Genomic DNA, 14,005 nt, shown 5'->3' with positions numbered 1-14,005 from the left:
AGATGAAAGACTTAACAATCCAGGTTTGTTCAATATATCATTTCTGTTTCATGACACTGTAATCTTTTGCTATAAATTTTGGGTCTTATGATCTTATCCTCCACAACCACCTGATAAAGGAGCAACACTCCGAAAGCTAGTACTTCCAAATAAACCTGTTGGACTATAACCTGGTGTTGTGTGATTTTTAACTTTATCCTTTCGTATTTAATTTAGATTTTCACCACAGGAGCCTTATTTAATCCATATAACCGTGAAAATAACCGTGCTTTAAACTTTGTTTTAATTGAAAGTTTGGTTGAGATAATTTCCTCTAGATCTACCCTGAATGGAGGATTAATTTCTGTTACTTCACAGTGATATAAAATAATATGGAATTGATTAATATAGCAGAGAAAATCTGGATTAGAATGAATTAATGTAAACCAGAATATTGTTTGTGTTGGTGGGCAAAATCTATTTGGCAGTTGGATCTGAAAATTTGATTTTTTTAAAAAATAACTGTACATGTCACCCTTGACAATATGTAAACTGATAATCAAATGTTGGGTAACTGATATTAACCTGACTTGTATTTTGATTGTATTATCTCGATTAATGGTAAAAAAAATTATACCACGGTTACTATGCATCGTTCTTGTTTTCTCTGCAGCATCCTATTCAAATAGAAACAAATTTAAAAATAAATGAGTATATAAATTTCCTTTTAATTTAGTCTCAATTCAAATTGACTTGTTCCTCGATCGGCTCAGATGTTCCTGATGAAGGGCTCCTGCCCAAAACGTCAATTATCCTGCTTCCTTTTATGCTGCCTGACCGACTGTGCTTTTTCCAGAACCATTCTAATCTTGACTCAGATGTTATAAATCTGAACGGGTGTTTAGTCTGAATGAAGTGATGGCAATCTAAGACTGCAGCTATTTCTTTCTCATTGACGATGCAATCATATTGGCTTTTTTTTTACATTGTGGATTTAATTTTGTTTAAAACTGCAATTCAAATATTTTCCATCTTTAAATGGAAAGTTGATTTGTAATTAATATACATAAGTGCTGTTGCAATTGCAAGCTTGGAGGTAATGTACATAAGTGTTTTTGCAGAAGTGCTGCGCTGAAGTTGTAAGTGCTTGACAGAATTCAGCTCCTCCACGCAGTGTAGGTCATGTTGGAATTAAAGCACTGTGTACCTGCTAGTGACAGCATTGGAACAATGAAGGAAGTGAGCGGAAAGCGTATCTCCTCATATCACTGCAGTCGGATAGCATGGCTCCATGTACATGTATTTGAAAGAATGGATGAGTTCTGGGCTAATCAACAACGTTAGAGCGTCAGATACATCAGAGAGATTTATCCCGCAAGCAACCTGACCAGCAACACTTACAATGAAGCATCTGGCATCACTTTGTTTCCAAATCCGCTATTATTGCTATCAACCCCTCGGAATGGATTGACCGATTTCCATATGTACCCGCTGAGAAATGTGTGTGATATTTCCACCTGCCTCTAATTCTGCACAGATTAAGAGCCAAAGTTTGGGATGCTCGGATCTCTTTATTATTTCAAGTACAGTGATGGAGGTTCAATGAGGCTGCTTTTGTAACTTTTCTTTCTTCCCCCCCTCCCCCCCATCCCACACCACCCCAACCCCCCACATCCCAGACTCACTTTAAACAACTAAGACATGCATTGGTTGTACACTTCGCTCAAAGGAACCTTTATCAGATGTGGCCAGCCAACCTCCGTGGTAGCTGGAAATATGAACTTGGTTAAGGTGTCCCACAAGTGGTTTCAAATGGACCATCCTTTCCCCGTGTATAGTGGGCGACTACTCCCGTTTATCCACCTGCTCTCCCCACATAGTCCACTTGAGCTTCTGACAATCTTATTCGCATTTGACAGTCAAGTATTTTCACTGTCCAGCAGGGGGCACTGGATGACAAGTGAACCCAGGCGTCAACCCACTGTCGGAGTGTTCTGCCTTTAGTCTGGGGACACGGTGAGGCCATTCCTGGCTGAGCTGCAGTTTGCAGTTGAGGATCAGCCCTGACAAACCTGACGTTCCTGTTGCAGGACTCCTGTGTTAAAAGTGGGCCATCGGCTGCAAGTATACAAACATGCGAGGCACAGAATCATGGAGTCACAGAGATGTACAGCATGAAAACAGACCCTTCGGTCCAACCCGTCCATGCTGACCAGATATCCCAACCCAATCTAGACCCACCTGCCAGCACTCGGCCCATATCCCTCCAAACCCTTCCTATTCATATACCCATCCAAATGCCTCTTAAAGGTTGCAATTGTACTAGCCTCCACCACTTCCTCTGGCAGCTCATTCCATACACGTACCACCCTCTGCGTGAAAAGGTTGCCCCTTCGATCCCTTTTATATCTTTCCCCTCTCACCCTAAACCTATGCCCTCTAGTTCTGATCTCCCTGACCCCAGGCAAAAGACTTTGTCTATTTATCCTATCCATACCCCTCATGATTTTATAAACCTCTGTAAGGTCACCCCTCAGCCTCCAATGCCCTAGGGAAAACAATCAATATATTTGGCTCTCCCAATATATTTAAAAGGCATCTGGTTGGGTATATGAATAGGAAGGGTTTGGAGGGATATGGGCAGGGTGCTATCAGGTGGGACTAGATTGGGTTGGGATATCTGGTCGGCATGAATGGGTTGGACCCAAGGGTATGTTTCCGAGCTGTACATCTGTATGACTCTATAATTTGAAGAATGGGTATTGTGTTAATACTCGGATGCTGCCTGACCTGCTGTGCTTTTCCAGCCCCACGCTCTCAACTCTGATCTCCAGCATCTGCAGTGCTCACTTTCTCCTAGTTGTGTTAATGCCACCCTGTTTAATTTTACCAGAGAGATGCTGCTTGTGTTTGCAACATGGTGGTGTGTATTTTACAGTAATGCAGGTTTATGTGTGGAAAACTGATTCTCGGATTCTTAAGAGCTACCTTCTGGTTAAATCTAACTTGTTTTCTTTTTGGTTCGGGATTAACAAAGATCGCATGCAATGCGCGCGAACGGCTACAAACCAACTTGAATCTGTTCAGTTGAGGATGTGTGTCCCCTATACCTTCTGCTCAAAATTCCTGCTTGTCCTCCGTAATTATTTATTGGGAGCAAACTCATCCTGATTGTTGGTTATTCATCTTCTGGGTCTGATGTTAAACAATATTCGTTTGTGCTAGGGACAGCATGTTTTAACGGGGGGTGGTGGGGGGGGGATTTCAGTGCAAAGCTAATTCTACAGATCACAAGCTTCACTTGCATGTGAAGTCGGGTCTTATAACGAAATAACTGTTGGGGGCTGAGTGGAGGGAATTCTGCTGGGTACTCTGGTAAAGATTTATTGTTGCAGTTTCAGAACATGCCACGTTAGAAAGGCAGCTACCGACTGGGGAGCGTAGGGGAGACAGAATGTACCGGGTCTGGTTTCTTAACAGGATTAAAGAAGTTTTATTTCCAGGTCATTAACAGTGACAAAAAAGATTCTGTTAAAAATCACACCACACCAGGTTATAGTCCAATAGGTGAAAATCCTGAAGAAGGGCTTATCCTCGAAATGTCGATTCTCCTGTTCCTTGGATGCTGCCTGACCTGCTGCACTTTTCCAGCAACACATTTTCAGCTCTGATCTCCAGCATCTGCAGTCCCCACTTTCTCCTATAGTCCAATAGGTACAGCTTTCAGAGCGCTTACTCCTTTATCAGGTAACTAGTGTGGCAGGATCACAAGACACACAATTTATAGCTGATGCTTGTAAACCTGTTGGAATATGACCCGGTGTGGTGTGATTTTTAACGTTGTCCACCCCAGTCCAACACCGGCACCTCCATATCAAAACGAGCCTGAGCAGACCCACAGGCACCGGGAGGGGCTTGTTCCTGTCTTTATTGATGAGGCTCGGCCGAGAATGCGAGCTCTTGCCCCCGCTCAATCACAGTCGCTAGCTCAGAAAGCACCCTCACTGCCCGGAGATGAGTGACAGTGTACAGTGCCATAAAATAATCTCTCTTCAGAAAGTTCTGGAAATGCTTAGAAGGCATCTGAGAAACGGAGTTTTGTTATTTCGGAGCGATGCAGCAGCCGGCCCTGCTGAGTGTCTCCACCATCCGAGCTCCCTCTACAGTCTTTGTATCAGCCTCTACCTCCTTTTTGAGGGGTTACTATGTGACAAGACAGCTCTTGGATGGGGCCACTGCTACCTGCCTGGAGTCTGTGCTCACATCACTCTCCACTTCAACCTGATTTAGTCATGTCAGTGTGATGTGGGACAAACTGAGCTTTTATATGTGGATTGTGTTGCAAACGGTCGCACTAAATGTGCCGGTGTGTGCCTCATTGCTTTGAGTGTGTCCCACCCTGGGATAGGGGGTGTCGATAGCTGTCTCAGAAAACACGGTGTGCTGTTCCCTGAGCCGGAGGAGGAAGGGGGTTGGGTGGGGGGGGGTTGCATATCTGAAGAGGGTTATGCTAATCAGCCTGGGACTAGGGACTGAAGGCGTATTTACCGCTTGCAGTCGGTACGCAGCAAACCAGACTCGGATACCAGATCGCTGGGAGGGAAGAGAGAAGAGAGAAAGAGAGAGTGGACAGACAGGAGCTGAACCCATTCTACAGTCAGCACCCCCTCACACACACACACACACACACACAGAGAGCGTCAGGTAGAAGTAACAGGTCAGAGCAGTCTGCTTGTTGATTGGAGCTGGCTACATTTAGCAGAGACACCGGGATCATCCTTCTCACTTAAACCAGAGGAGGGAGGCTGCGTGTGAAGATCAGGAATTATTGCCTTGCCCTGTCAACTGAGGATATCTCTCGCGGTGATTCTGAAGGGTGGTGTTATTTTGTTGTCGCTACTGGGGTGGTTTTTTTTTGTTTGCGGCGGGACATGCCGAAGATGTCGGCGGAGCGCAGCCCGAAGCGGAGTGTCTCAGAGCAGCAGCAGCAGCAGCAGCAGCTTGGAGCCGCCGGGCTGAGCCAGAGCAGCCGCTGCTCATGGTGCCTGGGGAACGCGCTCTGGCTCCTGCTCTCCGCCGCCTCGCTGGCGTTCTGTGTCAGCCTGAGTGTGAAGACGTCCCAGCTGGAGGAGAGGATCCTGCACCTGGAGACGGGCCACGGAGAGCCCCCGGCACACCGAAGCGCCAGCCTCCCGGCCGATCGGATGCGGCTGCTCGTCCAGGACAGAGTGGAGCAACTTCTGAACCAGGTAGCGGCTGAGAGAGGACCCGGCACCCGCTCTCGGTGCGCCTCGCCCTCCGGTGCCCGCCCTCCCCAAACTGGGTACCAGCCCGACTCCAAGCAGCAACGTGCCAATGCAAATTCTGCCAGGGGAGCTGAGAGAAGCAGGCACTTTGCCTTCCTTCACTTTCTCCCTGTCTGGCTGCAGGAGGGGAGAGGGGGGGGGGGGGACTGCTAGAATTGCCCCAGACCCCCCCCCCCCACCCCACCTTTTTCGTTCAAACCCCAAGCGTTCCCCGCGCCCACCTCCACGGTTCACTGACATGCCGATCCTTGTGTCGTCTCTCCACAGGGATCTCACGAAGACGCGGGGAAACGCAGAACTGCCCGAGAAGCGCCGACTTCCTGCGACTGCCCAGCAGGTAGGGACGTGGGGGGGTGGGGGGGGGGGGGTCTGTGCTGGTGAGTAGGACACGGTCCTGGGACCCTCAGTCAGAGCAGGCGGAACAGCACTGGCAGCGACTTTTAAACGGTGACACGAACCGGCTGCGATTGAGTTCATTTCGTATAGACAAGAATGTGATCAGGATGAGCCCGCCAATATCGTCACTTGCATTCTCTTAAATTTACTCCCCAAACTTGCAGAGAGTATTTATCACAGGGATGATCCCAGGGCACAATGACAGGGATTTATGCCAGGACATAATAGTTACTAATAACTCGGATGACACTAGAGCACAGTGATGATGAATAACGGGGATTTATACTCGGACTCAATAATTATTAACATCAGAAATGATTCTGGGACACTGCACTTAGTACCACTTATTACTAGCATACAATGTCCCCCACCGCCTCCGAGCTGAAAACCATACCAACGTTTATCACAGGTACCTCTCCTGAGTCAATTTCCTTAATAAATCCTTCCGCTCAGTCTTTCATCCACAGTAAAACAGAATATTTCTCTCACTCTATTTTTTCCCCCCTGGCTCAGTCCCTCGTGTCTCCTAGTTTTAACAGAAGGGCGTGCAGTCCCTGAATCAAACCTGGAACATAGCTGCTTTTACCCTTCAATCCATAAGTGCTCGCAGACATCGCTCACCTCTGTGAAAACTACTCACAAAGCTATCGGTCTTCAATTGGTTGCTGCAAGCAAGAGTGTGTGTTGTGGCAATGTCATTGGGCTAGAAATCCTGAATTTACCTGCTCCTCGGATGCTGCCTGACCTGCTGTGCTTATCCAGCACCACTCTGATCTAGAAATCCCGAAACCCAGGCTCATGCACCCGGGCTGTGGTGTAAAACCTCGCCAGCACAGTTTGTGGAATTGAAATTCAACTAATACACCTGGAATTACAAGCACGCTAGTCTCAGAAGTGCGAACCATGATAAATAAGCATCAATTGTAAATGAAACCCATGTGCTCCAAGAATGTCCACCATCCTCTGCTGGTCTGGCCTACGTTTGTCACCAGCACACAGTAACATCGTTGACACTTAAGTGCTCTCTGAAATCACTCAGTTTAAGAGCAATTAGAAATGGGCAACAAATGTCCACCTTCTAATAGATGAAAGAACATCTTTCCTTGAACCTTTTTTCACATCCCATTACTATCAAAAAGCACAAGGAGACCATAAGGCCAGAAGATGTAGGAGCAGAAGTAGGACATTAAGCTCATGTCTGCTCCTAAATTCAATTAGATCATTTACTGGTCTGATAATTCCTAATCTACATTCCTACTTGTCCCCCATAAACCCTGATTCCCTTACTGACTGAAAATCTGTGTATCTCAGCCTTGAATATATTTAATTACCCAGCCAGAGCAGCTTTCTGCAGTAAACAATTCCACAGATTCATGACCCTCTGAGAGAAGATATTCCCTCTCATCTCTGTCTTAAATCTGTAACACCTTATTTTGACACTATGCACACTGGTCTTAGACTGTCTCACAAAGCGAAACAATCTTTTGGCATCTACTTTGTCGAGTCCTCAAAGAATCTTGAATGTTTCAAAATGGCTGGCTCTCATTCTTCTAAACTTCAATTACTATAGACCTAACCTACTCAATCTTTTCTTTTAAGACAATCTATCCATACCCGGGATCAGCCTAATGACCCTTCTATGGATCTCCCCTAATGCCAGTAAATCCTTCCTCAGATAAGGGCCCCAAAATTATCACAGTATTCCAGCCATGATCTGTCACGTGCCTTGTATAGTTTTGCAAGACCTTCTTATTTTTATACTCCATTCCGTAGGTAATAAACGCCAACATTCTATTTTTCATCCCTAATACCTGCTAAAATTGTATGCCAGCTTTTCGTGATTTATGAACAAAGATTGACAAATCCTTCTGCCAAAGCTTACTGCAATATTTCTCTATTTAAATAATATTCAGCTTTTCTGTTGTTCCTGCCAAAGTGCATTGTATCATATTTTTTCATATTAATTCCACCTGATCAGTTTTTGCCCTTTTAGATTAGATTAGATTACTTACAGTGTGGAAACAGGCCCTTCGGCCCAACAAATCCACACCGCCCCGCCGAAGCACAACCCACCTGTACCCCTACATCTACCCCTTACCTAACGCTATAGACAATTTAGCATGGCCAATTCACCTGCCCTGCACATCTTTGGACTGTGGGAGGAAACCGGAGCACCCGAAGGAAACCCACGCAGACACGGGGAGAATGTGCAAACTCCACACAGTCAGTCGCCTGAGGCGGGAATTGAACCCGGGTTTCTGGTGCTGTGAGGCAGCAGTGCTAACCACTGTGCCACCGTGCCACCCATTTTATCTGTTGGTATCTCATCTATTTCTGTATCAGCCATAAACACAGTAATAGTACTTTTCACTTTTCTCATCCAATACTTTTTTGATCTTTCATTAGTTAGACATCCCTCAAGGACCTCCTTCTACTTCTCTATTGCCTTTCTTCATCCCTTGCTGAGTTTATCTTATCTATGTGACCCAGTTCCCACAACACTGCTGACCATTCAATATCTCTTCCTGACCTCCATGCTAACTGATGATGTAAATGTTTGCCATCCCCTCCGGCATTATCCTGCTGATGCCATCCCCTTCTCAGCCCCCTATGGTTCCACTCCCACCAAGTGCTGACTTCCCTTTCCTCTCTGAAGCTGCTGAATGTGTAGTTGGTGCCTAGATTCCTTCTCGCACGTCAGTATTTGAACCCCTTCAATACAGAATCTGCCCTGTCACAGTAATGTAAAGGCAGTTCTCAAAGTATCAAATGACATTCAATGTGACTGTCACTGCTGTAACCTATTCCTTGTCATCCTTGACCTGTCTGCTGCCTTTGACATAATCCGTCTCTTTCACGTACAGTTGAATAGGTTGCTCTAACAGGTGTTCTCTCTTAGCTATCCTATCATAGCCAGAGTTTCTCCTGCAATAGCAGTTTAATAACCCTGAACCACAGCCTCTGATATATCTTTGGTCCCTTCAATTCTTATTTGCATGTAGTCTCTTGTTGATATCATCTGAATACACCAGCTTCCACATGCCCACAGAAAACACCCAACTCTACTGAAACATCTTGATTCTGGTCTCCTGCACAGTCTCTGTCTCAGGCTGATATTTATTTTTAGGGATTATTTCCATGCTGCATAGCCAATTTGCTATCTTCCACAAACTCAAACTGGTCCAAACCTTTGTTACTGTGTCACAACCTGTATCAAGCCTTGCTCAGCCATTGAGTTCTGTGCTCAATGACCTTTGATCTCGATCCACTGATGTTCAAAATTATGATTTCTCATCCTTACAACCAAACATCTCTTTGTCCTTGCCCAGGCCAGGTGATAGAAGTTGCAGTGGGGGATTTCTTTGGGAATAGTGACCACAGTTCTGTAAGTTTAGAATACTTGTTGCCAGAGCTGAGAGTGGTCCTAAGGCAAGAGGATTAAACTGGGTCAATGCCAATTACCTGTATATCAAAATTCAGCTGGAAAATGTGGATTGGGGGCAGCAATTTGAAGGGAAGTCCACATTTGGTATGTGAGAGGCTTTCAAAGATAGGTTGAAGATAGTGCAGGATAGGCATGTCCCTTTGAAAACAAGGGACAGGAAAGGCAAGGTTCGTGAATCGTGGATGACAGGAGAAATTGTGCAACTAGCCAAGAGGAAAAGGGAAACGAACATAAAATCCACGCAGCTAAGAACAGAACAGGCCTTGGAGGAACATCAGGAGAGTAGGACCAATCTTAAATGAGGAATCAAGTGGGCTAAAAGGGGTCATGAAATAACTTTAGCAAACAGAATTAAGAAGAATCCAAAGGCCTCTCATTCATATATAAGAAGCAAGAGGGTAACTAGAGAAAGGGTTGGAGCACTAAAAGATAAGGAAGGAAGGCTGTGTGTCGAACCTGAGAGAATGGGTGAGATTCTGAGGAGAGGGACATGATGAATGCTGAGATTAGAGATAGAAGTTTGTTTACTCTGGATCACATTGATATAAGGAGGGAGAATGTGTTGGGTAGGCTAAAGGATATTAAGGTGGACAAATCCCCAGGACCAAATACAATCTATCCCAGGTTGCTGAGGGAGAAGAGAGAGGAAATAGCTTGGGCCCTGACAGATATCTAAGTAGCATCCTCAAACACAGGTGAAGTGCCAGAGGACTGGAGAGTTGCTAATGTTGTCCCCCTTGTTCAAGTAGTGATATTCCGGGTAACTACTGACCAGTGAACCTGAAGTCAGTGTTAGGAAGGTTGTTGGAGAAGGTACTGAGGGATAGGATCTATTTATATTTGGAAGAGAATGGGCTAATCAGTGATAGGCAACATGGCTTTGTGCAGGAGAGATCGTGCCTTATCAACTTAATTGAGTTCTTTGAGGAAGTGACCAAGTTGATAGATGAAGGAAGGACTGTAGATGTCATATACATGGACTTTAGTAAGGCATTTGATAAAGTTCCCCATGGTAAACTAATGGAGAAAGTGACGTCACATGGTGTTCTAACTAAGTGGATAAAGAACTAGTTGAGCAACAGGAGGCAGAGAGTAGTAGTTGAAGGGAGTCTCTCAAAATGGAGAAAGGTGACCAATGGTGTTCCACAGGGATCAAGTGCTGGGGTCACTGTTGTTTGTGAAATACATAAATGATCTGGTAGAGGGTATTAGTGGTCTGATCAGTAAGTTTGCAGATTACACAAAGATTGGTGGAATAGCAGAAAGCATAGGTGACTGTCAACAAATACAGGAGAATATAGATAGACTGGAGATTGGGTGAAGAAGTGGCAGATGGAGTTCAATCTAGGCAAACATGATGTGATGCATTTTGGAAGGTCTAATTCTAGAATAAAGTATACTGTAAACAGAAGAGCCTTGGGAGAAGTTGTTGAGCAGAGAGATCTGGGAGTGCAGGTCCATTGTACCCTGAAGGTGGCTGCACAGGTGGATACAGTGGTCAAGAAGGCATACAGTATGCTTGCCTTCATTGGACGGGGTGTTGAGTATAAGAGCTGGCAAGTCATGTTAAAATTGTACAAGACATTGGTTCGGCTGCATTTAGAAGACTGTGTACAGTTCTGGTCACCACATCACCAAAAGGATGTGGATGCTTTGGAGAGGGTTGCTTGGGATAGAAGGTTAGGATTGTTTTCATTAGAAAAAGGGAGATTGATGGGGGACCTGATTGAGGTCCAAAAAATCATGCAAGGTATAGACAGGGTGGATAGAGGTAAGCTTTTTCCCAGGGTGAGGGATTCAATAACGAGAGGTCACATGTTCAAGGTGAGAGGAGAAAGGTTTGGGGTATGCACGTGGAAAGTATTTTACACAGAGGGTGGTTGGTGCCTGGAATGCGTTGTCAGCAGAGGTAGTAGGGGCAGGCACAGTAAATTTATTTAAGGTGAATCTGGACAGATGCATTAGCAGGTAGGGAGCAGAGGGATACAGATCCTTAGGAATTGGGCGATAGGTTTAGTCAGTGAATTTGGATCGGCTTAGGCTTGGAGGGCCGAAGGGCCTGTTCCTGGGCTGTAAATTTTCTTTGTTCTTTATATCTCCAAAACCCTGTCCGGTCCTCCAATCTCCCAAGAGCTCCACATTTCTGCAACTCTAACCTGTTGCGTATTCCCCAGCCTTTTTGTCCTACCATCAGCTTTCAGGCACCTAAGTCCTAAACACTGGAATTCTATCCTTAAACTTTCCAAAAGACTGGAATTCTAACCTTAAACCTTCAACTTGCCACCTATCTCTCCTATTTTGAAACTCTCCTTGTCTGATTACATTTCTGCGATAAGCTATCTGAGCTTGCAAAGATTGTTTTGTTTTTGCCATGTAAACTGGCAAAAAAAAAGGTTTTGAAAGTGGGCTCATAAACCCATCACTGACATTGACATTAAACTCAAATATTGGGCATGTATTTTAAAGTTAAATGTCTGTCTTTGCACTCAGGGCAAGGAGTCTAATCTACCAAAAACTACATATTCAGGTGCATGCTGCGCATGACTTTCTGACCATTCATTTGAATGTTAAGGATATCATATGCAGTGTATGCCTAAATCAATGACTTCTTTGCCAGGAGTAGAAACTTGGACAGTTTCCCCTTTGTTGGATTGGATTATAAATGTCAAAAGCCTCAGGTTAAACCTGCTTTCAAGTCATTTATGCTTTGCGTTTTGTAAAATTCAGTAATGCATAACAAATGATAACAATCAAAGTGTATTCTGAAACTAAAAAAAACAGAGTAAATTTTTACTGAAAATGAATCCCTAATAAATGCTTGAACAGAAGTGATTTTAATTTTCTGCTTTATTTTGTTACATTTGTTTATGTGGGTCACATAATGATTGTTGTGGAATTTGTCATTGTTTTTGTTTGTCCCATTGAAAGTCACGAAGGATCCGATGCATAATTGAATAGTATCCTAACAAGGCATGTTTTAATGTCCCTGTTGCTTCGCTCTGACATTTCTTTCAAGATTATGGTAAATTATCAGGCAAGTGAAAAAATCAAATAACTGCAATATATGCAGAATAATCAGAAGTATCATGAGATCATCAGCTTTTCCAAGAAGCAAATTTGTCATTTATCAGATAAAGTCCAGAACTAGAGGGCATAGGTTTAAGGTGAGAGGGAAAAGATATAGAAGAGACCTACGGGGCAACTTTTTCACACAGAGGGTGGTAGGTGTATGGAATGAGCTGTTAGAGGAAGTGGTGGAGGCTAGTACAATTGCAACATTTAAGAGGCATTTAGATGGGTATATGAATAGGAAGGGTTTGGAGGGATATGGGCCAGGTGCTGGCAGGTGGGACTAGATGATATCTGGTCGGCATGGATGGGTTGGACTGAAGGGTCTGTTTCCATGCTGTACATCTCTATGACCCTATGACTGCAAAACTGTGCAAAATCCCTGCATCAAAGTGCCACATCTACCCAAAGTGTGGAGCACGTTCAGAAAAATTGCAACGCTATCTGAGCTTGCAAAGATTGTTTTGTTTTTGAAGACGTACACACAAACTGTGTCTTTTATTTAATTTACTTTTCCTAGTATGCCATCTGTTGTAGCAATCCCTGGTATATCTTTTGAACTGTGCTGCGTGGTTCTAGAAACCTACGTTTATTTTGGCAGATTAACCCATGAATTTTAGTTAAATTGCATTTGCTTTGGTAAGATATAGAGAAAGACGCCATTTACTATTTAATAATACATTCATGTTGTGACAGTATCATTTCTGTACTGCAAAACTAATCAATTTTCATTAAAAAAACTGAAAGGTTAAATGAAGTGGTACAAGATACTTTTGTTAAAAAAACATCATTTAACACTGGCTCTCAATTTATATGGTAAAACATTTGCATGCTTCAAATCAAGTTCAGCCCAGTCAAGTTGAATATTTCATTATTTACACTAAACTGAGCCTCCAGCTTATTCAAACACCAGGCAATGTCAAATTACCCGTCTGATTTGTACAGTGCAGCTTTTTTCTAGCGATAAGTGAGGAGGAAATAAAATTAGAATATGTACACCAATCTGATTTAAGTCATGCTGCTTCTCAACCAGCCCTAAGCCATAATCAGATGGAAGGCATTGTTACTCTGAATTTAGATTTAAGTTAATAAGCATCATCAACTATAAAACAATATGAAGTGTAAATGCACTGGAAAATCAAGTCTTGGAACCTGTTATTGTTTAATTCAGATAGTGGAAGACACTTGCTATCGCAACATACTAAGATAGAATAGTACAGTGAGAGAGTAGAGAATGATAAGGTCAAGGGATAATATGTGGATAGTCGACCATTTATACTACTGACAGCTGGATATCAATAATTTGTTTTTTTTTTCTCTTTGGAGCATGGAGTTTTGTCTTCTTTAGTAATTAACAATGATGCAATCAGCATAATTAGGGTTCAGTGCTGAAAGTGGTGTTAGCGTGAAGCAAGCAATGCAGTATCACCAGGGCATGAAACAATCTGCTTTGAGCCTTATTACACTAAGTTTTTACAGACAGGACTAAAACATTAACTGTTGGAATTGACATTTGTTTATCACTAGGGGCAGCTGCTCTTTCAATACAGAATAGAAATTAGCATTAAAGTAGCTGTCATATTTTTTAAATTTATAGCAAAACTACAAAGGTAATTATAAAGGTAACCAATTTTGTGGGAATGGATTATTTAGGAAATTATTAATAAATCACTTTCCCTGAATAGGTTGGAATTACGTGCAGAATTAAAGCTGAGTCTATCTTACTAGCCATCAGTTATGTGGAGCTCTTTGGAAAATGGAACCATCTTTAGAAATCACCTACAGTAATGACTTGTCTGTTGCTGTCTGG

The 14,005-nt window shown here is 43.5% G+C and overlaps 1 protein-coding gene across 3 annotated transcripts in view; it reads left to right on the top strand.

Moving 5' to 3' along the window:
* The first annotated feature begins 4,508 nt into the window (after positions 1–4,508).
* The window catches only part of LOC140459870 (collagen alpha-1(XXV) chain-like), a 376,096-nt gene continuing 366,599 nt past the window's right edge, over positions 4,509–14,005 (top strand). For 2 of the 3 annotated variants that reach the window (XM_072554386.1, XM_072554410.1), the window contains exons 1-2: positions 4,509–5,228; positions 5,553–5,622. In XM_072554386.1, coding sequence (XP_072410487.1) covers positions 4,911–5,228; positions 5,553–5,622 — 388 coding nt within the window. In that variant the 5' untranslated portion in view covers positions 4,509–4,910. The remainder of the gene's footprint in view (positions 5,229–5,552; positions 5,623–14,005) is intronic. The other variant, XM_072554475.1, reaches the window with a different exon arrangement.

Source organism: Chiloscyllium punctatum, chromosome 1 (assembly GCF_047496795.1).
Source record: "Chiloscyllium punctatum isolate Juve2018m chromosome 1, sChiPun1.3, whole genome shotgun sequence".
In the NCBI taxonomy this organism is placed as follows: Eukaryota; Metazoa; Chordata; class Chondrichthyes; order Orectolobiformes; family Hemiscylliidae; genus Chiloscyllium; species Chiloscyllium punctatum.
The sequence above is the reverse complement of the archived record's forward strand: the minus strand, read 5'-3'. Positions and strand labels throughout refer to the sequence as shown.